This window comes from Sinohyriopsis cumingii, chromosome 4, assembly GCF_028554795.1.
Source record: "Sinohyriopsis cumingii isolate HCF-2022 chromosome 4, ASM2855479v2, whole genome shotgun sequence".
NCBI classification, from domain to species: Eukaryota; Metazoa; Mollusca; class Bivalvia; order Unionida; family Unionidae; genus Sinohyriopsis; species Sinohyriopsis cumingii.
The window spans coordinates 147,142,330-147,170,079 of NC_142964.1; the positions used below are offsets into that span (position 1 = coordinate 147,142,330).

The window sequence follows — 27,750 nt, forward strand, 5'->3', positions numbered from 1 at the left end:
TAACGCTGTTGAAAAAATCCGATCAGAATTATCTGACGAATATGAAGCTAAAAAAGTAATTAGTACTCGTGTGCGAAACTAAAAATATGCTTAATGAAGAAAAGCAATAAATATCATTTTTAATAAAACTTTTTTAAAAAATGATAATTTGTCAGGTTTTTATCGTTTTTTTGTGTTATTTTTTCATGTGTACAACTATGATATTCTTGCATGAATGAAGTCGCAGTATTCCTAATAATAATATTATTTACTGGGACTTCATTCATCGCAATTATTTTTTTTATGATCGCACCAATAAATTTATACTTAATGTTTCTCCGCGCAGATCAAGCAAATTTCCAGACTGATCCGTTGGGCGAAAATTTATTTTTGATAATAAATTATTATGACACCGAAGATAAACCGGATTAATTGGTTCTTGTACGATTAAAAAACCTGGTGGTATATCTTTTGGTGAAAACGAATAAAGAATAAAACCTTGCTGTGCTTGATTTGACACTGATGCGTCCGCGCTGTAGCTGTTTTCGACGATGTCGCAATTAAGATTGGTTGCAACAACGTTAGTTATATTTACAACCTCCGGTGAAACAAGCCGGCCGGTTCCATCTGGAGCGTTATCGTGTTTAAGAATAGATGGCGCCGGTAGAGATTTTCTCCACGCGTCATGTAACTTAGAAAATAAGTCATCAACGGTGTCAGTGACGAATTTTTTTTTTAGTTCATCTACGTTATATTCGGGAAATTTAAAATTTACAAGTGTTGCTTCGGTTAGCGAATACGCATCTTAGAATTTCTGTTTATTGTCTGATTTTTCATCAATTACTACCCAAATAAATTTTCTGTTAATGGTTTCCATGAGTTGTGCGAACATATTTAAGGACATCACATAATTTTTAATGATATCACATGAAGTTGATACGTTAAAAATACATTCCTGAAAATACTGCCGTAATTTCTGCAAATGTTTTTTCATGTTCCTCTTTCATTTCTCTAAACAAATCATTGATACTGTTAAACTCAACAAATGTGGATTTATCCCCATGACGAATCCACATCATATCATCTTTTCCTCTAAAAATAGAATCGTAATCGTCAGGATCACCAATGACATATAATTTTTCAAAAAAATTTACATAAAAAAATCCATAATATGATGTAAATGTTGTAACATAATCAGATTTTTTGGGTTCTGGTGGTGCCGGTGGTGCTGGTGGAGCAATTGCTGGCCAACCTAGCACTGTTTTTATTGAACTTGCATAAATATCAACGACGTAATCTGAACTTATTTCGATAATCGAAGTTAACGTTGGTTCGTGCGCCGATATCTTTATTCCGGGATCTTTTCCTGTTGTTTTGTGTGGTGTGGTATTTGTTATGATCTGCTGAAGTAATTCGGTCATTATTATTATCTGTTACTTTAATCGTTTCGTAAATTTTTATCATTGTTGCAAACTCTGTATCAGATATAATTCCATCGCTGAGACTTTTTGATAGCAACGAAGATAATTTTGAATAAGCGGTTGTTGCTGCGTTTAATTTATTTACGTAATCGGATAATTTTTCACTGGTGCACGAAGACATATTTTTTGTAATCATATTAAGAACACCTGCAACAGTTGCAGCACTAGAGACGCAGATGGTTACTGTTATCGGTGCCATCATTGTCATTGCGAATAATATTATTCCAGCGCCGGCAACAGCAGCGGAAACCGAGTAAACAATAACGTCAATGATAACTAACCTGCGCTGATACTTTTTTATTTTTATCGTGTATACGTCGATGATATTTTCAACGATAACTGCCACGCACGCGCCTGATTATACCTGTATTTGGATGCCATTTATTGATTTACCTAGTAAATAATTGAGGTGTTTTAGAGATAAATTCCATACACCACCAATACGATGTTGGCGCTGTTACTTTTTCGGATTCTAATGTAAATACTTCTTCGGAGTCTTTGTTCATTAATACGGTTAAAAAACCAAGAAATCTATCGGTGGGATGTCGCCAATCATATTCTTTAGCTATTATTCTGAATCTCGTTTTGGAAAATATATATAATCGATATACACCAGTGACTGTTGCGGTAAATTTTAAAGTATTATTTTCTGGTGTCCATGTTGATGATCCTGTTGCTGTGATAAATATCATATTTTTAATCTGTGATGGTGTTATTGTCGGTGGGATTTTAACAAAGCTTGTTTTCTCGATAATTCCAGGAATTAATACGCTGGTTCCCTCAAATAGATCAACTGCGGTTTTAATATCGGTGAGTTTTGTATTAATCTCGTTTATTTTTTTGGTTGTTTCGGTGATGGTTTCATTTGTTTTTCTGATATTTTCTTGGAGATTATTAAATACACCTACATGAGTATCGTATTCGTTTCGTCTGATTATATCGGCTAATTTAATATTACTTGTTTTTAGTCTTCCGTGTTGATCTTGAAAAATAACAACCTCGTCAGGGTCTATTCCTCATATCGCTAAAAGATTATTAACGTCTTCTTTTGTTGCGTATTTAGATAAATCAACACCAACTGGAGATTTTTTTAACGTTCTCGATAACAGAGTTCTTCCGTAAATGTCAACCATTATTTATAATTGATTGATTTAATTTATCTGATGTGTATTCGTGGACGGTTTTATGATACGGTTTATCTGATTTAGATATTGATGCAAGAACATTTATTGCTTCACTGCCACATATTGGAGGGTCGGTTAGCGTCTGCGTTGGTAATTAGAATACCACGTTGGAATATTTAATTACGCCACATAATTTATAAATTCCTGTGGCGGCGCTAACCCGTATGAGTCAAAATAAATAATTTCGCGTGGATTAATAGCTAAAGCAACCAAGTGAGTACCTGGACCGATACTGTCATCCAGATTTATAATTCCTGTTTCATATTTGTTTGGGTGCACTGGTAACTGATCTTGCATAAATACTCCTCGAAAGAATAAAATTTTTAGTTTTTTAGCGGCGTTAATTAAATCGAAATTTGACATTGGTAAAATATTCTGTGTTTCTAAAAACACTTTGGGTACCACAACGGAGGTGTTCCTTGCAGTCTCAGGCCTTTTCCGTATCATGTTGGAGGTGTTCCTGGCAGTCTCAGGCCGAATCCTTTTTTTTTGCCGTATGTTCCTCCTAGTGCTTATTTTACCGCCATTCCTGATGCTGTTCCAACAGCACCTAACGCAGCTGCTTTTGCTACGGCAGGAGCAGCTGCTGCTAACAATGCTGGCAACGCAGCTAATAATGGAAAGAAACCACCTATTTTAACCATATCTTTGACCGCACTCGGACAGAGATCAATTTGAATATCAACATTAGCTGATTTGGCTTTGCTAAAGTGTTTATGTTATGTGTTAGTTATTGACAGTTTATTTGGTCCACCCTGAATCTGATTATTTTTTAGTGTTAATTTCACACCGCATACTTTCATGGTGTTTGATTGAAGTTTTTTCATCTGACCAGGAGTCAGAGTTACACTAACGTGATCGTATGGCATTATTTATAATAATGTGATTGATCTAAATTCTGATTACATTTTTTCCACAGGAGCGTCAATAATTTTCATTTGGCCACTGACACCTTCCAGGATCATGGTTTTATCGCTGAGCATAACAGCAGTTGTTGTAAAATCTTCAGCTGGGGCTGCTTTATTCAGTTTACATTTAAAATGTATATCAACAACGGACTGTTTTACCAAATCAAGATGTTCCAGTGAAAAATAATAGATCGGATACAGATTTGTAAAATCTAACTGAGATATCTGTAAACCGGTATCAATATTTTGATCTCGTCTTAGAAAACTTAATAATCTATGATATGCATGTGCTACTGAATTACTTTCAAAATTCAGTGAGATTTCTTCAGTTGGTTCTTGATGTCCATTTATTCGTAATGATACTTCAGAAACACCGTATTTATCGAATATCATATGACTTTGAGTTTGTTGATCAGGTCCTGTTGTTCTCGCAGTACTTTGAAGAGCAATAAAGATATGTCTTGGTGCAGAAACACCTTGCTGTGATGCTATATGCCAAGTAAAATAATTATTTGCTGTGGAACTAACACTATCTGTTACTGTTGTCAACCATGAAATTACTGATTTACCACCTTGATCCATAAAAGATATTAGTTTTTGTTCTTCAGCAAGCGATGGTATCATTACTGGCATCCACAGTGAAAGCTTAGATAATACAACTTTACCATCAACAACACCAGCGGCTGCTTTTCTCCAAATAGCATAGTCGCTATTAGCTTTTCGATGAAGAACAATTGTGTGCTTGGGCCCGAAAATTACTTTTCTAAAATCCCTACAAAATCCAAAAATATGTGATAATGGAATTACACACGAAAAATTTCTGCGATTACCTTTTAACATGCTTCTGCATACTGCAAATCCTAGATTAAATTCAGGATTTTCTTTTTCTAGTGTTAAAAACGCAGCACCAGGTCTAGGTATAACATCAGCAGGAAGAGCATCAATTGCAGCAGCATTTTGAGTTAAATATACTTTAAGAAAATTATATGATCAGCGTTATCAGAATTATCTTTGGCAAACATCATACTAGGCCCTGCTGATCGACTAAAATCATCTGAGTATCTTACTAGCCTATAATCGTCGTAGCAACATCAACTTTATTGTTAACTGATTCTATTTCTTTTCCATCAACCATGTACGCGGCGCTATGAAATAATGCCATAATGCCATTATTGACAAATCCAACTTCATAATTTATATTGTATTCTGGATGATCGTTATCAGTTGTTATAATATTACCTACAACTTCGATAAAAGCCTCACACGGAAGAAAATATCTGGTTGTATCATGTACTTGTAATTCAATTTGTCCAACTGCATCAGGAGTTTTTGTATCATACGAATAATACTGATAATCTTGCAATGAATCATCTTTACTCACTGGTTAATTTATGTCAAAAGCAGAGTTAGATATTTGCGAGAACATTTTTATTGTAAATGTTATCTTCTAAAACGAAGACCGCTTCCTGAAATTATGCTGGTATTTGCTATTTCATCTTGTTGATTTATCAGCGATGTTAATTTTTTATTTGCTGCATATTTATTATCTTGCTAACATCGTTGGGCATCACTGCAGTACTCGGCAACACGATAGGTTTTTTCGGCGTACTAAATTTAATATTCTGTCCTTGACTGTGCTATACGCTTTACTGGCAGCGCTACCAATAGCAGTGGTGGCTTTATCGCGAATAAAATCCATTGCTTCCATTGATAATTGTTTTGCAATTGGTCTGACTTTAGGGGCTATTCGTGTAACAAAACCTTTAACAGTATCAACTAATCCGTTTCCGTAAGTAATTTTATATACTGGTAATCGCAAGTTTACTACGCGGGCTTGCACGGGTCTACGATAACTTTTATGTATTATCATTTTATTTAATTATTTGTCTTTAACTAGTCGCTATAATCGTCGATGAGTTCATCAATTAGATTTCGATACACGCTAATATCCATGATACCGCTGCTAAATAATCTTCGACAGATATCAGTTGCCTCGTTGATTATTTCTGATGAATTATTTCCATCTCGTTTTCCTCCAATAAGAACCTCTAGCTGAGATACATCATTGACAACATTATTGGGGCAGACAGAATTATAACCGCTACCGGTAGCACCAGGAGGTTGTTCGGAGAAAATAGTTCTTAGTATATCAGGTTCTTCAGGAGATTGTGGTACATACTGAAATTCTTCTTCTGGAGATTTTGGTCATTGATATCTTATTTTTTTCGTCATTTACATATTTTAAAAATTCTTTATATTCTGGATCTTGCAGATTAACATTTCTATTTGTAGCAGCAAAAAACAATGAAGCAGACCAATTATTAGGAGTTATTTTTTTAACATATTCAGGGTTTAAATATTTTTCTTTATCATCATAACCAGTTGCAGCAATAATAGTTAAATTCGTTCTATCCTTGAAAGTATTAAGAGCATGGTCAGTAAACATATATGTAGTTGGTTTTAATTTTTTAGGTTGATCTTTTTGTTGCACAGGTTGAGGTTGTGGAGAAAGTTGCATAGGTTGAGAAAGTTGTTTAGGTTGAGGTTGTGGAGAAAGTTCTTCAGGTTGAGGTTCTTCAGGTATGATTTTTAATTTTCTTTTTGCTCTTTCTGCAATTTTTTTGCTCTTTCTATTTTTTCTTCTTCTTTTTGTTTTATATCATATTGTTCTTTAAATAATACCCCTTCATTAAACCTACGATAAATATCATCACCTGTTCTATCTATTCGTGTAATATTTCTTTTTGCTTTATACATCAAATCAACACACGTGTTATGACCTTTAACTTTTGTGTGATATTCAGGTTTTAAAAAATTATTTTTTTCTTTAAAACTTGAGTAAGCAAAGGCACCAAAATCAGCTACATCATCAGGATTTGAAAATGGAAATATTTTTATCATTTGTGCAGCTTCATCAGTAAATCTTTCAATGAAGGGAACCTGTACTTGATCTGCAGGAACAGGTACAGGAACAGGTGCAGGAGCAGGTGCAGGAACAGGTTGATGTCGAGTTTGTTCTTCAATTTTTTTTAGCACTGGAAGAAAACCTCTTTTTCTTTCTTCGGGATCTTTAATATCTCCTAAAAGAACTTGTTCAGTAGTTGTAGTTACTGGTTTAAATAATAATTCAGTTGATTCAGCAAAACCTTGCTTTGTATCTTCAATTGCTCTCATTTTTCGTTTAACTGATTCTCTCACTGGTAGATATTTTTTTATTACTTCTAATCATTCTCGTGCTAATCTTGTTCTATGTGCTTCTCCAACATCCATGATTATTAAATATAATATTAATTTCAATTTGTATAATATATTAATATTTTTTTTACAATGACAAAATATTTGGCTAAAAAATTCATCACTACCATGACAACAACGATGACATTATATGTGGTCATTTTCGGATTTTTTGACGTTTTTTAATCATTGTAGAAGCGTTCTATTATGAATTTCAGCCCTTCTGCAAACAAAGTTTTCTGTAGAGTTTTTTTTATGGAAAAGAGATCTGGTCTGTTTGCCCTATCTGCTGCTGTATGTATGTATGTATGTATGTATGTATGTATGTATGTATGTATGCATTCATGTACATACATATGTACATATGTATGCATGCATGCATGCACACATGTATGTATGTATGTATGCAGGGATTTACAAATCAACTTGCCCAACTCGAGGTACAAGCTCAAACTTCAGTTAGGGCAAATTCTATTTTGTAGGGCACTTGTCTGCAGGCAAGTCCACAAAATTTAGAGAAGAATACAAGATACAATAAATTTTATTGAATGTTGGTGTATGAGTAAAAATCAGTAACTGTGTGTGATCTAATTTTCTGACAAGGGGGTCAAGTTCAGTTCAAAATGCTTTATGTTCTGTAAGTTTTTAACCTTGTGATCTCACCTCAATACATATATTAACACCTTTATTTAGCACTTATATGTAACACATTCTTTCTCTGCATAACTGGCTAAAAGTTCTTTCATCTACTGTACCTGCCATATCCATCTTGTAGCCAATGTCAATGTCAGTCTTGCATTTTCTCATGCAGAAGACGTGATAATAAGAATGATGATTATTTAAAGCAAGGTTTGAAAATAAGGAAAAAAATATTTATATTTTAACTTATCAGTTACATTGTAATTGTAATATCTGTGCGTATCAGGGATACGCTGACTTTCAGGTTCAAAGTTAGCCTCAGGCAGTTTGTCTGAGATTTTCAAAGGTAGTTTTGATCCATGTCACCATTTTGATGACAACACTGTGTTCATTACTAAAAGTACAACTCGCAAGATTCCTTTAACAGGTGTGTTTGGAAATAAAAGGCACTCATCTCTAATAACTAACAACCTGGCAGATTTCATTCAAAGCATGACTATGTTAGGAAAATATTGCACCCTCAGGCAGTGTTTATGATATGTTATGTCATAATTACAGGGGACTTGATACATACTGCTTGTCAAACAATTAAATCAGTGTTTCCCTTTATGCACATCTGTGTGTCAGGGACACATGATGGATAAAATTGATGCACACATTTTGTTGCTGTGCAGTTTTTTTTATGCAAATGATTCATATAATGCGATAAGGATTTATTTAATATCCAATGCTTTGGATGAGGGACGGCATCATGTATACTTCGAACGTAGGCATAGTCTGGTTCCCTGCTTCGTATGCTCCCTGCGTTGCACTCCACTATTCACATAGCAGAGTGCAATGCAGGGAGCATGAGAAACAGGGAACCAGAGTAGCATAGGCAATGTTATGATGGAGTAGCTTCCTCTAATGAAAAACTGGAATTCCCCACCACTATACGGGAGCAGAATATGGCAGCTGCTTATGCATCAGGTCTAGCAAACTTAATGTTAAATCGAGTCATACCTGCATGAAACTGATAGGATAATGATTTATTTTCTCAGAAATTACAAGTATTATCATTGTTATGCCTTTAAGCCACTGACAGATGAGACAAAACTACAGCATTGATGAAACCTAACCTGTTACTTATCATTTGCATTGCTAGTCACATGACTATACAAATCTCTTAACCTACAATATCAGCAGTCCAATTGTCAGGTGACATCAAGAACAAACCCCTTTCTAATATTATTGCTTGTACAAAAATTCAAAAATATTACATGAAAGCTACATAGCTTTTGTAACAACTTGAAAGAACATGTAATTCTCAACATATTTATTCTGAGAATGATGACCGAAACCTGTTGCTGTAGCAGCAACCTGAACAGAGCTATTTTCATCAAGTGGAGAGCAAGTCAACGTGGTAATCAGGTGATACAGTAAAATTTTATCCTTGACAGATGCTCCATGTTTCATTCATCTTATCCAGGTAGTTGTTCTTGGAATAAATATGTAGAAAATTTTGTGTTCTTTCGTTTTTTTAATTTTTTTATAACAAACAGTATGTGACTTTCATCTGCTGTTTTATGTTTTCTTCTACAACATTTGAAATGGATTATTGTTGATATTATGTAACTACTGGGCCTATGATGTCATGAACATGTAGGTTGAGAAACTTGTGTACTCATGTGACTAGCAATTCAGATGCTGAGTATCAGGTACAATTACATCTCATCTGTCAGCAGATTAAAGATATAACAATAGTAATATTAGCAATATCTGAGAATAAATATAATTTTCCTATTGATTTCATGCACTTATGACTCAAGGTTTATAGTACAAGTCACATGGTTCATGTATGCACATTTAGTCACTTAAAATTAAATATAAAGTTCTTTTAAAATTTAACACTAATTTTCTTTAACCAAAGTCTATTCAATCCTGATTATTGAATGTTCTGCACCTTGATTGTCACCAAAATCTTCCAGATGAAAATTATCTATTGCTATGAACTTTTATAATGGTAGACACGTACTAAACTTGGGTCAAAATCAGAGTGTGTTGAGTGGAATTGTCACAATCGAGGGTAGTATGAATTTGTTTATCAATATACGTAGCTTTCATTGTCACATATTAGTGCACAACATTCAATCCGGATCATACTGGATCAAAACTTTTGGTTCATTTCATCCAAAAATCTCTAAGTACTTTAACAATGATTTTGCCATATGCACCTATCGGGGTGTCTAAATAATGACCTTCCAAAGGAATATGTATGTATACAAAATCCAAATGAAGTGAATGCTTTCTGCTTAAAGTTATGTAGAATCAAATTCTAAAAAATGACACCAATTACTGAAATAGTCAGTGCTGAATGCCTACATGACCCATGTGACTTGTATTATAACAGCATTTAAGTGAGCTTGGCCTTCTATTAAGCAACCCTATGCTAGACTGGTTTTCATACATGTCATGTAAGAAATGATACTGATATCTAGATTTCCATGCACTAACCAGTCTACTTCCCAAATGATCTGTACTGCATTGTCCAAATATTCTGGTCAGAACTCAATAAATTTAACTCGCAATCAGTCTGGCTATGACTTAATTACATACTTTATTCTGTCATCAAGTAGTACAGAAAATTCCCAGGATTTTCCCAACTGTCATCAATATTTACTTTTCATGGTCAGGAAAAATTTATCATTTCTCACTTTTTTCCTGATTTCCCGGTAGCATGGGAACATGTAGAAATAGTGATAACAAAATTTTCATGATGGCCTGTATGATGGCCATATTTGAGGTTGCATTGGCACTATTTTTATTAGGACCAATCAAACATCATACAAAGTATTCAGGTGAATGAAACAAAACTTTCTTTTTAGGAGGAGAGGCAATAACATGATTTTCAAGTGGCTGCCACACTGATGTCAGGTTGGCCCTGTTTTTCATTGGGACAAACAAGACATCATAAGAAGTCTTTTAGTGATATGCTGATATGACTATCCATTCAAAATAACAGCATCAAGTTTTATGAAGGCCACTGTAGTGACCATATTGAAAATCAAAGCTATACCATATTCATTTAGGACCAACTAGACATCTAAATGTGTGTGTAAAAGTTTGTGCCAATTTTCCATATAGTTTAAGAGTAGAGATAACATACTTGTACCAATGGACTGAAGGACAACATAAGCTCTTCATGCAAGTCTATGACTAGTAGAGCTATAACACCAAAAACTATCCTTTTGGGGGGCCCCGAGTGGCCGAGTGGTCTAAGGCGCACTCCGTTACGGATCACTGCCATCTCACCTCTGTCTGCGTGGGTTCGAGTCTTGGATTCGGCCAATGTGGGTATGTGAGAAAGCTTGCCAGTAGCTTCTCAAGGGTCGGTGGTTCTTTCTGGGGATTTCCCAGGTTCTTCCTCCACCATTAATACTGGCTGCCATGTATAGCCTATCGTGTGCTGAAAAATGTAGTTAAACAACAACAACAACCAAAAACTATCATGGGTTTCAGACTAGTTGCTTTAATGAGAGTGTGTCATACACTGCATTAAGCAACAAGACAAAATGGGTAATAACACTTTTAGAACTTAACTTTAAATCAGCACCATAGAGCTAGTACTGTGCTGATGTGCCTTTGAAGCCCAAATGGAACTTTAAACATACCAAAAAAAATTGAAGTTACAAAGTGATTTGTTGATGTGTGCATCTTCAGGTGATGACTATAATATTTGCCAATTTTCATGGAAATCCATCAAAATTTAACCACATAATCAGATGTGTTAATGAGAAAAAGAGCAATAACTCTTAAGAAAAATGGGTATGAAAAGTGCTTCATCAATCTTTATGTTTTCATGTAACCATAATATTTTTAAAGATTCACTGTAATCCATCAAAGAACTACATAAATAGTTGTGCTCACAAAATTGTATGATACACTATAAGACAAAAGAGAACTAAGTCTACAAAGAATTGCATGTGCAAAGTAATTGTTAATATGGGCATCTTCATGTGATGACCATAACATTTACTGTTTCACTTTAACTGATATTACAAAACTGCAGGACTAACACAGATTTAGTTTAAATAGATCCAAAAACATTTAATCCTTAAAATATAGTAGAGACACAATCAGGGACAAGGAATAACAAAAAGTAGAAGAAGCTACAACTGTACTTGTATATTTTGGAAGTTGATAAATAATGATAAACCTTGTGAATTGTATAATTATCAATACACAAAAATGATTATGACCGTACCTGGACTGGCTTTTCTAATGGATTCAGGGGGACCCAAAACACATCAATCTGTCTAGTCTCCTTTTTCACAGGTAAAGATAGGTAACAGAATGGATCATAAGTCCCAAAGGTTGTAGAACACTCCTGACATTGCACCGTGGACTTGTACAACCCATGGAAAATGTCCACTATGATGGAATCATTTCTCATTTTGTATCTTCTCCAAGCCTCACTGGCTACTACCTGAAAATTCATAAAAAAAATGTACAAATTAACTTAAAATAAGGATAGCTCACTAGCAAGGCACTTTTTTGCACATGTCTGTGCTTCAGTGTTTAATCCCATTGTGTGGTTACCTATTTAGGTACATTACAGATTATGTGATTTTTTGAAGCCCCACACATCACAGTGGGGGGAGGGGCTAAATCCCCTCCCTTTTCAATCTGTGACAGAGTGATAAATACCTACAAATCACCACTGCACTTTGGTAGGCACACCCATGGTAACTCAACTGTGGAGAGGCCGGTCAACGTTACTGATTTACTTTGAACAGCCAATGAATAAAGACTACTCATGGAAAGACTGAGATGTCAAGAGTGATTTACAATCAGATACCATTTCAAAAATCAGTAATCTTTATTTTGATCATATATTTGGACAGTAACAAAATAATTTCAAAAGTCTTTTATATTCAGTATGTTTAGGAAAGGTTGATTCACATGTTTTGCTATAAGTTTATGCTTTTAATTTATTCAAAGAAATCTGAACAAACTTACACACAGAATTGATAAGAGGTACACCTTGAGCTTCTCTTGAACAGTGTAAATTTATCCTGCTGTTTAAACATGAAAAGTAATCCAGTGAGGTATATATAATTAAATTCCTGATGACAACTGCTTCTGTTTAAAAAAAAAAACTAAACAAAACAAAACAGAAAAATCTGAATTTACATTTAAATATGAAACCATGTAATGGCCTAGTCACAAGTCTAAATATACATTATGTATATTTAATTTGTATTGTTTGCTAGGTTTTTTTCTCCATCATTATGTGTCATATATAATTTTAATTTGTAAGTGACCTCATCCAAAATCAAGTTCACTGTGTACCTGACAAGGGCAATTTATTTTGTAAACAACATAATACAAAAATTTCTCTGTGAGTGTCAGTTAAATATTAGGATTATTATCTTAATCTGAATCAGGAACACTGGTATTCCCCATGGATAAACCTATTGTATCTGATGTTTACCATGTTCTTTTTGATAATTTTCATAACCCATTTGATCTTATTGACAACTTAGAATTTTATAGAAATGAAGTTTTGAGCCTCGTCCTTGTTCTAATATTGTGTCTTAGTTTTTTGTATATAATCTTGTTTATTTAACAAATAACTCATTCCTGCTATAATATCCAAAGCAGACTGGTTTGTATTGTTGTGTTTGTGTTTTAATTTGGATTTACTTAATTATTACAATTATTTGCTGGAGTTACAAAGTGCTCAATAATATTCTTTGACAGAAATATTAATTTGGACTTCTAGTGAATTCAGACAAGTGCATTTTGGTTTATATTACATGTGTATGCCTTTTATTGCTCTCTTTCTCCCTCCATCCCTCTTTATCTGTGTATAAGATGATGGATGATAACTTTACATGACTTTATGCAAATAAAAGACTTATCAACAGCAATAATACCATTTTCTTTATCTATATTATAAAAGCAGCTAAGTTTCTATTTTTGGCAAGTGTTTGAATCATTGTCATATACAACACAGTACAATAATGAATAAATCTAAACAGAAACAATTTTATGGATATCCTTTATTATGTTATATATGTAATACCAAGAACAAGCTGATTAAAACAAAGCTTGGTCTTTACATTTATGCAGAATTACTTTAACGGTTTATACAGCATCCTGTGAAATTATCTACTTAAAAATAAAAGTTAATGACACTGCAAGTAGATATATCTGAAGCAGAGAGGAATAATATAACTTGGTTCTGATTTTTAAAAAAAACATGCTTTTCAATCAAAATTAATCATTAAGCTAAACTGAATATTGTCAAGTTTTATAGACAATTTCTAAATGATTGCAAAATTCTTCAAATTCTTAGGTTCATGAACTTGCTATTACATAGGCAACTGTCACATACCATATCAAGCAGTACCAAATAGGAAATTGTTATATCAACACACAGTTGCCACCTTATAAATGTAATTGCATGATTCAGGATTCTGCTCATGACAATCAAATCATTAAAGATGTATTGAGTAATGATGCTGCTAGTTCCAGTACAGATGTCAAAAGAGCTCTGACTGTATTTAAGACTTGTATAAGTAATGCCACAGTGAAACAAGACAAATGTGATGCATGGTTTGTCAATGCACCATTACTGTCAACTGCAATAGTCTCCTTCCAACAAATGACACTTGATGAAAACTTGATACTAAATGTTTTGATGAGTTCACAAATTTTTCTTTCTATTACTGATTTTTTTTATGAGAATCAAACAGTGGAATAGGCAGTGAGTTGTACAGTATGATTCAACAAAATGTTCAAGCAATAAAAAAACAAACGTTCACTGTTCACTTAAATCAGAGTACGTTGTTTATTGTCAACATAATGGCAAAGAAAATAATCCTGAAAAGAGGTGTCTTGTGATTTTAGGTTATCAGTTTGTGAAAGAAATTACATGTCAGCAGCAAAGAAAACAAACCATGTTGATGGCTTCTGTTTTGCTAAGATTTCAGTTTGCACATGAGCATCTATCTTCAAAAAGTACATATCAACCTAAATGTACATGTATCTAGGATGACTTTTTGTGACCATTTGTGACAGAAAATGAGATAATACAAAATAGAACAGTTTAAATTAAAGTAAATATGCAATTTTTTCTCCATGACTGCACAGTTCAAGTTATTAAGTCCTGCTAAAGTAATGAAACTAAAATAATTATGTGTATAACAAAGACAAATTTCATCAAAGACTGTGGAGCAAATTCTCTGCATTTTTTAAATATAAAAATATGTTTTTGACATAATTAAATTTAACAACTGATTTTGTAAGGTTGCATTCTGCTGAAAAGTCAAAATACCACAGCATTACAAAGCTCATAAACATCTTGGTATATTTAGCAAAGAAATATTTTCCAATCATAGTTGGATTTATCTCCCTTGACAACAGTACTGACCAACTTTAAAACCCACCTTCTATACTACCACCTTATGAGAATAGCAAATTAGTAAAAATAAAATAATTGGTCAAAGAAATATTTTTTAAAAATAATGTTAGTCACTACATTATGTTTTCAAGACACGTGAGCTTCTGGTGAATAAACATAACCATCAGTAATGGAAAGGGAGGTAATTATGCAGGTTTTCAGTCCTATCAAAACTATCTGACAATACACGATCAGGTCTTACATCTGCAACCATCATCTCTACATAAGTTTTCTTCCGGATCCGATTCAGGTCTTCATGAAGTCCATCCAGAAGGAAGGCCATAAAATCTTTACAGATTTGTTGCTGATTACCCGAGAAAAGTGGTGTAAAACGGTCAATTGCTTTCTACAAAACATAAAATACACACAATGATATGAAATATAAATGTTTGTAATCTAATATCACTCCACAGAATAGCAATAATATCTACATAATTTATCTAAATGAACTGCACTGTAATCTCTCTCAAGCAGCCTCCTTCCTTATCCAGATGGGGTAAGGTTTTGCTTTTTAATAATACACAATTATTGACTATTGGTTTCAGCTGATGCCAGAATTTACTGACTAAAACAATCATATCCACTAAGCCACAAGCTGACAAGAATACATTTTTTTTCAAGGATTGATAAACCCCTATAGTTGTTATACTATATGGCATAAAATTGTCTGACATTCCTCGTCTTAATGAAAATGACACAATGCTAGAGAAATTGGATAACAATTAAAAAAGAAAAAGAAAAAATACAAAGAAAATGTCCAAAACAGGGCCTTTCTATTTCATTATATAAACTACTTATAGAACTTCAACTGATCAATATCATTAAAAAAATATGCAGTAAAACCTCTTGAAAACTATATTTCTACTTTTTCCCATTAATTTTTGCTGTTAAACTTTCATTTAAGAGTGTAAATACTGAAAAAACAAAATGGAGAAAAGGCAGATGACTAAATGGACAAAGAAACAAGCAGACAAAAAGAAACATTTCATCTATGATTAGTAGTGCCTAATATAAACACACTACTAAAACAGCACACTATGACCACCTACAATAGTAGTAAGAACTTAGGTTAGCCACTGGAATCTTACAGCACCCATGTGTACACACGTGAGAGTGCTATAATGTTTTAGAAAACATGGGGTGGTGATTTAACCATTCTGAATCTAGCAAACTTTAATGTCAAATAATAAAAGAGGCAGATAGAGCTACTGTATTACTATGTGGTTACAAATATACCTTCTTTCAGGTGATATTGTTAAAATTAATAAGAGCATTCCCAAATTATGAACTTTCTTAAACAAAAACCTATAGCTTTACCAAACCAAAAGAACATCATGAATAAAACAAATTTAAAGTCCAAGCAATGCTGACTGCAGACAAGTAGTGTTATTGGCCAATAAAACTAGATATATCTAATGAGTTTGTCCAACTGCAGTACCTATAACTAATGTAAATGCAAATACAAACCAAGGTATCATGGATAGATGAAAGCCCAGAGAGACACAAGGGTAATTACAGTACATGAAATGGGAATATAAAGAAAATGCCCAATGTGAACTGAAGAGTTTATCAAGGGAATTAAATAATCTGGAAGTCATGCATCAGTTGACTACATACATCTGAAAAATCTGACACTCCATTCCAGTAAATGCAACCTTTACTGTCCATGGGGTTTATTTACCTGCATAAAGAAAATGATTTCAATTAAACTTACCTATTCTCATAATACAGTGTGACCCCGCTATAGCGCGCTCCATTATAATGTGAATTCAGATATAATGTGGTCGTGGCATGGCTCCCGAAATTTCATATACATGTATTTTTCTTGTGCACAAAAAAATTCTTAAGTATTACGAGAAAAAAAAACGTAAAATGATGCTTATCATTTTGGGGAAGAGATCATGTATGAATAATACAAGACAATCGTGGCTTGACTCCTGAAATGTTATATGTATTTTCCTCGTACACGATAAAGTATTTTTCTCGTACACGAAAAAGTATTTTTTTTCTTCTCAAAAGTAAAAAAGAAGAAAAAACGCATAAAAAGTTTATTCTGGGATAGCGTAGGTCTTCGCCAATGTCGCAAACTTGGATTGTTTTTCCTTATTGGCTGCAAAACATACCATGTGGCTTTTTTATTTGTTGGTGACATTGTTGGCTGTTTAAACTTTTATATACAACCATTGGTTTGGAGTGCAGAAATTCAGAGGCCCCATGAAATGAAGTCGCAAACTGGCTATAAAATGCACTGAAATTTATCTATTGTTACATAAACAAATTCTTTGTCCATACTGACAAACCATCTAAACAGTACATTGTTATATCATAATCCGCTTATCCTGAAATCTAGCGCGAGTTCTGTATGTTGTGAAATATCCGCTTTTTTGTTGTTGACATTTCTGGTAACGGAGATCAACCGAGCGAGGCATTGTCTTGTAATCTATCTTTCATCGGATTTTCGGCCAATTGCTAGTAATTAATATATTTACAAAGACTGACATTTGTATGTGGATGGTAAGTAAAATTCCTCTTTGTTTCACTCAGAAGTAAGTTCTTCAGAACGCTCACGTTTTCTGTAATAATCCCTATCATCTGACCACCTCCACCTCTATTGTCTTTTGATCCTTTGTTAATTTTCAGACGAATGTGTGGAAGGCAGCATGACACTGCTACCACAAATGGAGAAAAAAAATACATCTTACTTATTGGTTTATTCAGTAGGCATGGAGGGACAGTGACTAGAATAGTCTAAACGATGGCCAATTCCTTTTTAAAAATGTACCCAGATAAAATAGATTGCTGAAATTTCAAAGGAAACCTATTACCTCCGAAGCACCGACTGTTATGAAAACGTGCTCAGCAAATGAAAAAAATACCAGTCTCAATCATGCAATACAATTATTTAATGTTGCCACCACAATACAAAATGGGCATTCATTTGGTTCTCCAAAGCTGTCCTTTAGCGGTTACTTCAATAGTGCATGCACCCTTCATCAAAGAAAGCCGACTACAATCTTTCAATAACAGCAAAGAACTTTTCTTCAAAGGAAGTCAGTACCAAACTTAAATAAAAGTGATGGAATCTGATGGATTTTTGCATTTTTCAACATGACTGGAACACGTTAACTGTGCTGTGAAAGTTTCCTTTTTGTAGGAGAAATTTTATGCTTACGAACACTACCAACGGCGGCTTAAAACGCAAACTAACTTTTACCGACTTGGAACGTACTTTAAAGTAAATGTGTTTCGTCATTCGTTACTTGATTGTGCTATGTTTTTCCACTGAACTCAGACCAATATGACCTGTTACAAAATCATTGAATATTTTAAAGCTGTGTATGCATATTTTCGATGGAATCATTTGTATTGTGGATTCAATGTATATTATGAGGTTCACAGGTGAGTACACAGTGTTGATACTCTATTCATGCTATACATTAGACATTTATATATAAACAGGATTCACGTATATGTACCAATTCATGGTTCTCTAAATAAAGTAAACTGCTATATTATGTCTTCTGTTTTCACTACAGGTGTATTTCTCATTTAATATGCATCAATTCAAGATGGCAACTGTGCCGACTAAGCACGTATTTTACCGCCCGCATTTATTACCCACCCCCATCCCCAATTTTCTTTTTTTTTTTGGGGGGGGGTGTACATTTTCTTCAGCTAACTGACTTGGTTGCTTACACCACGGTTCGGGTCATAACACGATCGGATTCTATGGCTCCCAACTACCATGTTATAGTGGGGTCACAATGTACCATTAATATAACAACATACTTAATACAACCATATTCACCTTGAAGTTTCTGGGCTCTGTGTTCTTTCTTTTGCCTGACCACATGATCTGGACGAGTTCTGCATATAATCTTGCAATTTCTCCTTGCATTCCAAGAGGGTTCTCCTTGTTAATCTCATCCGTCCAATTCTTGCTGAGGAAGTACTGAGTCAACTGGGGAACATTACTCAAGCACTGTAAAAAAATATGCCACAAAGCTCCTACTTCATATGTTTCCAAATGTATTAGAAACATAAAGATTCAACCTTAACTGGGGAATTCATTTGTCTCTAGTATGTCGCAGATTACAGTAAAACACACACACACATGTGGTTAAAGTTGGGTCTTATAACATTACAGCCATATATTGATGAAATTTAATAACATAAAAACATCTGAATGAGGTAGAAGTAGTCATGACAACAAAGAAAACTTTCATATACCATTTAGATGTAATGGAAACGGTATATATCAGCTGAGTATAGGTGAACTGTAAGTTAATCGACATTGTCATTTCCTGACTATCAGTTTACTGCAAAATACAGTCTCAAGTCCAAGTCTGAGCTCAAGAAAGGTGCTACTGTGATTTCCAAACATATACAATTTCCCACCAGATTTATCAATTTCATTGAGTTGTATCAACAACAAAAATTTAAAAAAAGAAAAACACTGAAATAAAACTTTCAACTTTGATGGCTCTTATGTATGAAAGCTTAGAATAAATCAAAATGTGTGTGTGTGTGAATTACAAAATGGGTAGGCATACATATATTGCAGACACACCTTGTAAACAAGGACATTTTCAGCATTCAACAAAAATTATTTTCTACTACTTTATTGAAAACAGTATTATTTGGCACCAAACATTCAACTGTGCATATTCTAATGAAATGATTAAAAAAATTGTTGTTGGGCAATGAAAAATTATTTGACAATGAAAAACTGTTTCAGCAGCAAAATTCCAAATCCTTCAAGATTTGTGCAACAAACACAATTATAATTTAGACTTGGACATGCTTCTGTTTCCAGAATTTAAACATCTGTCATCTGCATCAACTGAACTTATGCCTACTTGTTCCCTATGGCAGTTTTGTTTTGTTGCTATTTGTGCTTACCAGCATCATACAGTGTATGTGTGTATATATATATATATATATATATATATATATATATATATATATATATATATATATATATATATGATACTCATGTTAACAATTGAATTTGGGACAGCCTTCTCATCAGCTCAAATAGAATGGTTATCAGATTCTGGAAGAAAACTTCACTGCTGCTGCTTTTCAATTCAGCTGTTGTGGCCTATTTGGTGAAAACTTGAAGGATTCAGCCTTAAACATATTTATCTATTTACTACCTGTTCAATAAATTATCTTCTTGGTTATCATTTATTTGTGTTATTTCAGCTAATAGTTTGATAGTAAGCAAAGCATTTCAAATGTGGTGATACAAAGCTGCATGCTAATGTGTTGGAATCATTTTACACATAATCATTTAAATCAAAATGCATCAGATTTTCATAAGATTAGATATTACAGTTAGCCCTGTACATGAATACTATCTGTTAGACTGATGACATCATTTATAAAAGGTCAATTTCCTGTCAGATGACAGAGGGGAGAGGGAAGGAGCAGCTATTTTAAAGCCCAAACTGAATTTTAGCAGGAATTCCCTTATTCTCATGTGTAATTGTAGTATATGTGTATGATTTGGATTTTTAACTAGCTTTAGCAATTTTTGAGTCATATCAATATAATGTCTGCAGTGTGGCAGATTAAAGTGATGTCTAGCACTGGGAAATCATGCCGCAGACATGTAGCATCATGTCCCACCCAGTCACATTATCCTGACACCAGGCCGACCAGTCTTAACACTAACCATTTAATCTTAAGCACAAGCAAGGCAGCTGCTAGTACCATTTTTATAAGTCTTAAATGGTATGACTTGGTCAGGGTTCGAACCCATAACCTCCTGCATCCGAGTCAGATGCTCTAACCACTAGGCCACTGGAGCAGTAAATAACTGTAGTAAGTTAATAACATTGCACTTCTAAGTGAAGTATACCTCACTTGCAAGTGAAATGCCTAATTCAAGTATATGTCACTTATAAGTGACCCATACATGTAGTAAGTGATTGGTTCACATGTCTCTTATTAGTTAACTATACTTCATTTATAAGTGAAATGTCTAATCTGCATATTAAATGCCTAATTTGCATTTAAAATCATAATCCTTCACCTATAAGTCATTTGTAAGTCACCTATAAGTAACTGAATAGTCAGTTAAAAGCCATTTACAAGTAACAAATACAAGTGGCATATAAGACACATATAGGTTTTTCCATAAGGGTGACAATATTAATGTTCAAGAAAGTTAAATGTCAATCAAAGAATGTATTTTGGGTTGTTTTTTAAGAACATGTAGTACACTCTTAAACTACATTACCAGTAGTTTTTTTTATCCGTGAGCATATCCAACATAATAATTATGGACCATGAAACACTGTATTATCTCCTAATCCAAAATAACATGAAATCAATTGTCACATTGGATCCAAACATTAGTCATTTCATAATTAAATGTGTTGATCACATTTATTATTCACTACTCCATTAGGCAAATGGAAGACAAAATCATATTTTTAAACATGATTCATACATATAATTGCTGAATAAACAGTCACAATCAGTTCCATTATCTCAAATCCCATTTCATTCTCAGCCATCCAAGGTGAAACTTTGTCATGTGCGGAGATAATTCACTTTTGTGTGAATTGCTTTATGATACCATTTTCCTTATATGAAACAGCTGCTTCTCCCCAGGAATTGTGCTTCGAAAACATCAGAGTTGTAGCACCTTTCACATCTACTACTCTCTGACCACTGTGTCAGTGGCACTCTAATAATTAAGTAAGTGAAACTCAATTTTAACAAAATTGTTTATAAATGGAAAAGATAGGTTTGATTTTTCTGTGATTGAATAGTGTTAGCACCTAATTCATTATTGTTGAGAGTTTATGTTTTGATAGTGGTGTTTAAGAACACTCATGAAACAAACAAGTCTTAGTACAAATGGTGACATTTTGCAAATACCTGCATGCAAAAGATAGCCAGTATCTCGTTCAAGTTAGATCTAAAAAATTCAAGCTAAGTATTAACAATGAAAGTGAATGTCAGTATTGTCATTTAGACAGAGATACATTTTTAGAAGACAAACCCATGAAAATTAACTACCCATGATTATGCATTGAGTTCTGCACATCCTGCAATCAACATACTGAATGTATAACATCTGTCAAAGTAGCAGCAACATCTGTACATAATACAACAACAAACCAGACACTGAATTAAACATTCAGATTAATTCTTTTTATTTATTGATTATTTGTTATCTAAATCTTGTTAAAATATTAACTTTTAATTGATCCATGCTTTTCAGGATGTTTTTAGCCATTAAATAGATTGATTGAAAGATTATAATAAGCATATGCTCATGTTTGCAGTCGATTTGTGTTGATAACGTATTAACACCCGTACTGGACAAAGGTGTGCATTACCGCTGTATGGCCCCCATTCAACTTAAAAATATTATCTCCTCTCCCTTTCCCCACTGAAATGATCAGTCCAAATTTGTATGAATATTCATTTTCCCATAGAGACAAGCCTATCTGGTGGTCAGACCACATAAGATACAGTTCTGACAATCCTAACATTACTCTCATCAAAAAAACAATTCAATTCTGACCCAATTAACTCTAAGAATCCTGATGAAAGTTTGAATAACAGTATCATCCATTCTCTAATTAGTGCAAAGATGAAAACAAATGACACTTGCATTACCTTCCAACTACCTAATGAATTAATGGGAGCCAAAAAGATTGCACCTAATTCAGCCTATAGTTTGCCATCTAGTGGATTTTAAGATAGAAACCTGGTGTACATTTTTATTTAATGTCATTGTGGTTTTGATTTTGCAAATACATGTGTAAGTGCATATTGTTGATATTTGACAATACTTAGTCTTCCAACTACTGTTTTTCTTTGTAAGTGTAAAAAATGCTTAAAGGAAAATATACAAGTTATTCTCTTTTATTCAGGTTTGAATTTTCAATCATTTTCTACAGGTTTGAATTTTCAATCATTTTCTACAGGTTTGAATTTTCAATCATTTTCTACAGGTTTGAATTTTCAATCATTTTCTACAGGTTTAAATACAGCTTATTCTCTACTGAACAACATCACTTTTTTTGGTCATGTGCACTTACATCGACTTAGGGGCTCACAAGAAACATTTTGAGTCTCATAAAGCCCCCAACATTGGTTGAAATATGGCCAGCATTATACCCTGGTTTACTCATTCACATATGGGCTGTTTAGCCAGTCCATAAGCTTTCACACCTCTTTTGTCTTGTTCTTTATGGCCATAAAGTATGGGGAAAATATAATGATCAAAACTATGTTTGCCAACCTCACATACCTTTTGTCTGGATGTGCTTACAGGGTTATTGTAACAAAACAAATTATAGTCAAAGTAAAAAAGTTTCAAAAATGTGCAAAAATGTTTTCAAAAATAAAGTCAGAGTCACCAGAATCTAATCTGGTATTAAAACTCAGCCAATATATCTAAATATCAAATGTGGTCTGGTTTGCTGTAATAGTTTTTTCTTAGGCACATAAATGGATGAACAGCATAACTAGGTTGCCATATTTACACCAGATAAATATATTCAGTGATAATAAAACCTACTACAAAGGAATCACATGGGAAAATTCCTAACAGAATTGTATACTGGCTCCTTAAAATCTAACTAAAAAAGGAACTTCATAACCTCTAACAGTTGTGTTTAGATAATATATTGTCACCTTATTTAATTATGACAAATTGTGTATTTTGAGCTAAACATTTAAATACTAAAAAAGATAGAGAGCAATAAAACATTTAGTTACCTGCAAGTTGTACAATCAATAACAGACTATGTTAATAAAACCAGTTTGCCCCAGAATAGGCAGTACTGCTCAAGATTTCTTTTAGTTATTAACATATTTATACTAGCTTTAGCTGCCAAATTCACACACAAAAAGTTGCCTTTCAACACTCAGCTCAACACTTTGTTCATCTGATAAACCTAATCCTCAATGTCTCAGCCACATGCAAGCAATGCACAACTGTACACAGTCTACTTCAAATGTAGCAAAATCACTGCCTCAGTAGAACAGCATTTCAAACTCAGGAACATCTCAAGGCATTACAAGAAAAACTTGTCACTCAAGACTGTTTGTGTTTTACTTCAGTTGGAATCAAAACGTAAATTCTATGCTCTTCACTAGCATCATCCTGAGCAGATAATCTTTCTGTCTTCCCCACATTCCTTACAAAATCACTAATCTTATGTTTGACCATGACTAGCCACTACTAACCTTTCATACCCTAGAAAATTTCAATGGATCAATTTGCAGCAACTGTCCAGATGGTGATCAATAAGATCACCTTTATGGTTTTATAAGCTGTGTGACTCTTTGCAAGTTTTGTGAGAATCCTGTGAGCCTATGGCTTGGCAACATTTCTGCCCGTGGCCATGGCTACAGTGACAACAATGATAACAACAATCGGATGTCAGAAAACTGAAGTGGTATAGACTGTCCTACTTCCTAAAGTAGGCACCACAAAATATTAAATAGATAGACTTTAAACATGCAGACTTGCACCATTTCCTGTATAACTGAATTCATATGCAGATTTGCACCATTACCTGTATAGCTAAATTCATATGCAGATTTGCACCATTACCTGTATAGCTGAGTTCATATGCAGATTTGCACCATTTCCTGTATAACCGAATTCATATGCAGACTTGCACCATTACCTGTATAGCTGAATTCATATGCAGATTTGCACCATTACCTGTACAGCTGAATTCATATGCAGATTTGCACCATTATCTGTATAGCTGAGTTCATATGCAGAGTTGCACCATTACCTGTATAGCTGAATTCATATGCAGATTTGCACCATTACCTGTATAGCTGAGTTCATATGCAGATTTGCACCATTACCTGTGTAGCTGAGTTCATATGTATATTTGCACCAATACCTGTATAGCTGAGTTCATAAAGCAGGTATTTCCAAGGTTGGACAGACCACATAGTCCTAGTCTTGAAACTCTTCCTTCACTGCCACTACTGTTTCCAGATTTATAATAAAAGTAAAAGTAACAGTAAATTTACATCAGGAGTTTTCTTATGAATTTTTAAAATGATAATCCTATTAATGGTTCCTACAACATTTTTTACCAAGAATCCCATTTTGGATTATGATATTATATATGACACTTTTCACTGAAAGTCCTATCAATGGTCCCTGTATTACGTATAACACTTTTCACTGAAAGTCCTATCAAAGGTCCCTATATCATGTATAACAGTCTTCACTGAGAGTCCTATCAAGGGTCCATATATTATGTATAACACTTTTCACTGAGAGTCCTATTAAGGATTCCTATATTATGTATAACACTTTTCACTGACAGTCATATCTAGGGTCCCTGTATTACATATAAGACTTCATTACAAATCCTGTCAAGGGTGCCTATATTATGTATAAAATTTTTCACTGAAAGTCCAATTGAGGGTCTGTAAAACATGTACAACATTTTTCAAATATGTGTGAATCCCAAGTTGATATGATAAACAACTTCAAGTCTTAATAAAAGCAATTCATTATATTTCTACTTGACATTTTTCTTGATTATTAAATTCCCAAATTCAATGAACCCTTTATACAATTTGTGCTACAATTAACAGATAAAAATTACATGTACATACCTTTGAGGTATATTGCCAGAGTTGCTGTATGAACTTGCACTGGAAGAACAAGAAATATACATCTGTTATTGCATCACAGTCACCAAGTACACAAAGTACAACATCTTGAATAAGACTGAATTACTGAAGCATTACAAGACTGAATCAATAATGTTTCTGATTTTAAAGCTTTAAATGTACTAATCAAACATTTACTGAGTAATTTTCATCCATAAAATTGAGTGTCATATATTTTCATGAACAATATAGAAGACAATCTACTGAAACTTAAAAATTTAGCAAAATCTGAAAAATCTTTAACTTTCAGTATATTTTATTATAAATACTTCTAAGTACACTCCATCAAGAAAAGTCACTCAAAGGGACTGATAGGACCATTTCTTCATTTTAACTACTGAGTGTTGAAATCATCTCAAGGCAATATTGAATGTGAGATTGTCATGATTTCATTTAGGATCAATGAGATCCCACAAATGTTGTGCTGAAAGTCCCACATCAATATGACCATTCAGGAGCTACAGCAACAAATGTATCAAGATGGCATCCATGGTGGCCATATTGGATGTAAAATCAGTATTATCTTTATTTAGGACTAACTGGATAGAACAAGAAGTATTCTGGTAAAAATCCAATATCTTAACAAACATTCCAACTAGGACTGATCAATACTGCATGACTCACCTGTTCTGGAGTAGAAGTTAAAACTGGTTTCCATAAGGTTTTCATGGAAGCCGCACTTACTAAGTGAGTCACCCAAGAAAATGGAAAAATGGATAAAGCCCATCCTAAGAACCATTTCTACCAAGCCTGATCAAAACTGGTTCATTCATTCTAAACAAGTCAAAAAAAAAGTTTTCAACCTGTTAATAAGGAAACTACACCATTGTTAAGGAAGCCATCCCTGACACAATTTTGACAGAGCATGAGCTAAGAAACATTCATACCAAGTTTTATCAAAATTCTCTGACCATTTCTGAAATAAGAAATTAAAAGTAGGTTTAATATTAGAGCATATCCTGAAAAAAATTCCAACCAGGTTTAATCAAAGTTGACCCAGCAGTTTCTGATAAGGAATAAAAAAAATAGCAATGCTGACAGCCAATAAATGACACATGATGAATGATATATGCCAGATGCAAGGACATGCCAAAACATCACCTGGCCTTACAACCAGGTCAATCTATAAATCTGTCCATTACATCTTATAAACAACCCACCACAAAAATGAAATTTCAAATTTTACTTTGCGCAGACAAATCTGAGACATGAAGTGAATGTAATTATTTTTATCACTGTTGAAATCTTATACATGGAAAAATTTTCATTTTCAGGAAATGTGTGAAACAGCATATTTTACACCCCCTTTATGCTTAATAGCCCTACATGTAGGCACTAACTGCTACAGTATTGTCTCTGGAGACTATAGACCAACAAATCTCAATGACCGGTCTTGAAGTAATCTTAACAGGTGGCAACTATTATTATCTTAGTACTAATTAACATTACCCTGATGTCTGAACTTTAATTCCCTGAACCTACAAGCATATTTGTTACCCAAAATGTAAGCCATCTGCAAACTTAAGTCAAAAAACTTTCTCAATACCAAATTTTTTTGGCAAAATTCCAATTTGCTTTGACCTACAATGACCCTGACCTTTGACCCTTTGGCCTGAAAATTAGAAGGTCTATTCTATTCCTGGTGTGCCAGTCAAAAAATTTGTCAAGAACTTGTCACATCAAAAATTGAACCAACATGCATATTTATTACCCTAAATGTAAGCCATCTGCAAACTTTAGTCAAAAAACTTTCTCAATACGAAACTTTTTTTTGGCAAAATTCCAGGTTGCTTTGACCTACAATGACCCTGACCTTTGAGCCTTTAGCCTAAAGATTAGAAGGTCTATTCCATTCCTGGAGTGCCAGTAAAAAATTTTGTCAAGAACTTGTCACATCAAAAACTTGAATTTTTTACTCCCCAAATATCTATCATGACATCCAGTAATCTTACAAAACAAGAGTTGCTTAAAGGAACTGATGCTCAAACTGACCGAAAAGAATTTCCAGAAAATCAAAATAAGATCATTTTTTCTTTTTAACTGCTGAGTGCTGAAACAATATATGGTATTTTATTTTCAATTTAGCTGCTGTGGCAGCCATATCACATACAATCAAGATCAGTACATTTACAATGAACCCAACACCATTAGTGTTTGGGTGAAATCTTACGCAAATATGGCCATCCATTTAGGAAGAG

At 33.7% G+C, this 27,750-nt stretch overlaps 1 protein-coding gene across 1 annotated transcript in view; it reads right to left on the reverse strand.

Moving 5' to 3' along the window:
• The window catches only part of LOC149802293 (ubiquitin carboxyl-terminal hydrolase 15-like), a 188,644-nt gene that overhangs the window by 73,153 nt on the left and 87,741 nt on the right, over window positions 1-27,750 (reverse strand). Inside the window, exons 18-22 of the mRNA XM_089956913.1 lie at window positions 25,496-25,534; window positions 24,766-24,853; window positions 18,681-18,854; window positions 15,060-15,218; window positions 11,669-11,890 (exon numbers count right to left, since the gene is read on the reverse strand). Coding sequence (XP_089813039.1) covers window positions 11,669-11,890; window positions 15,060-15,218; window positions 18,681-18,854; window positions 24,766-24,853; window positions 25,496-25,534 — 682 coding nt within the window. The remainder of the gene's footprint in view (window positions 1-11,668; window positions 11,891-15,059; window positions 15,219-18,680; window positions 18,855-24,765; window positions 24,854-25,495; window positions 25,535-27,750) is intronic.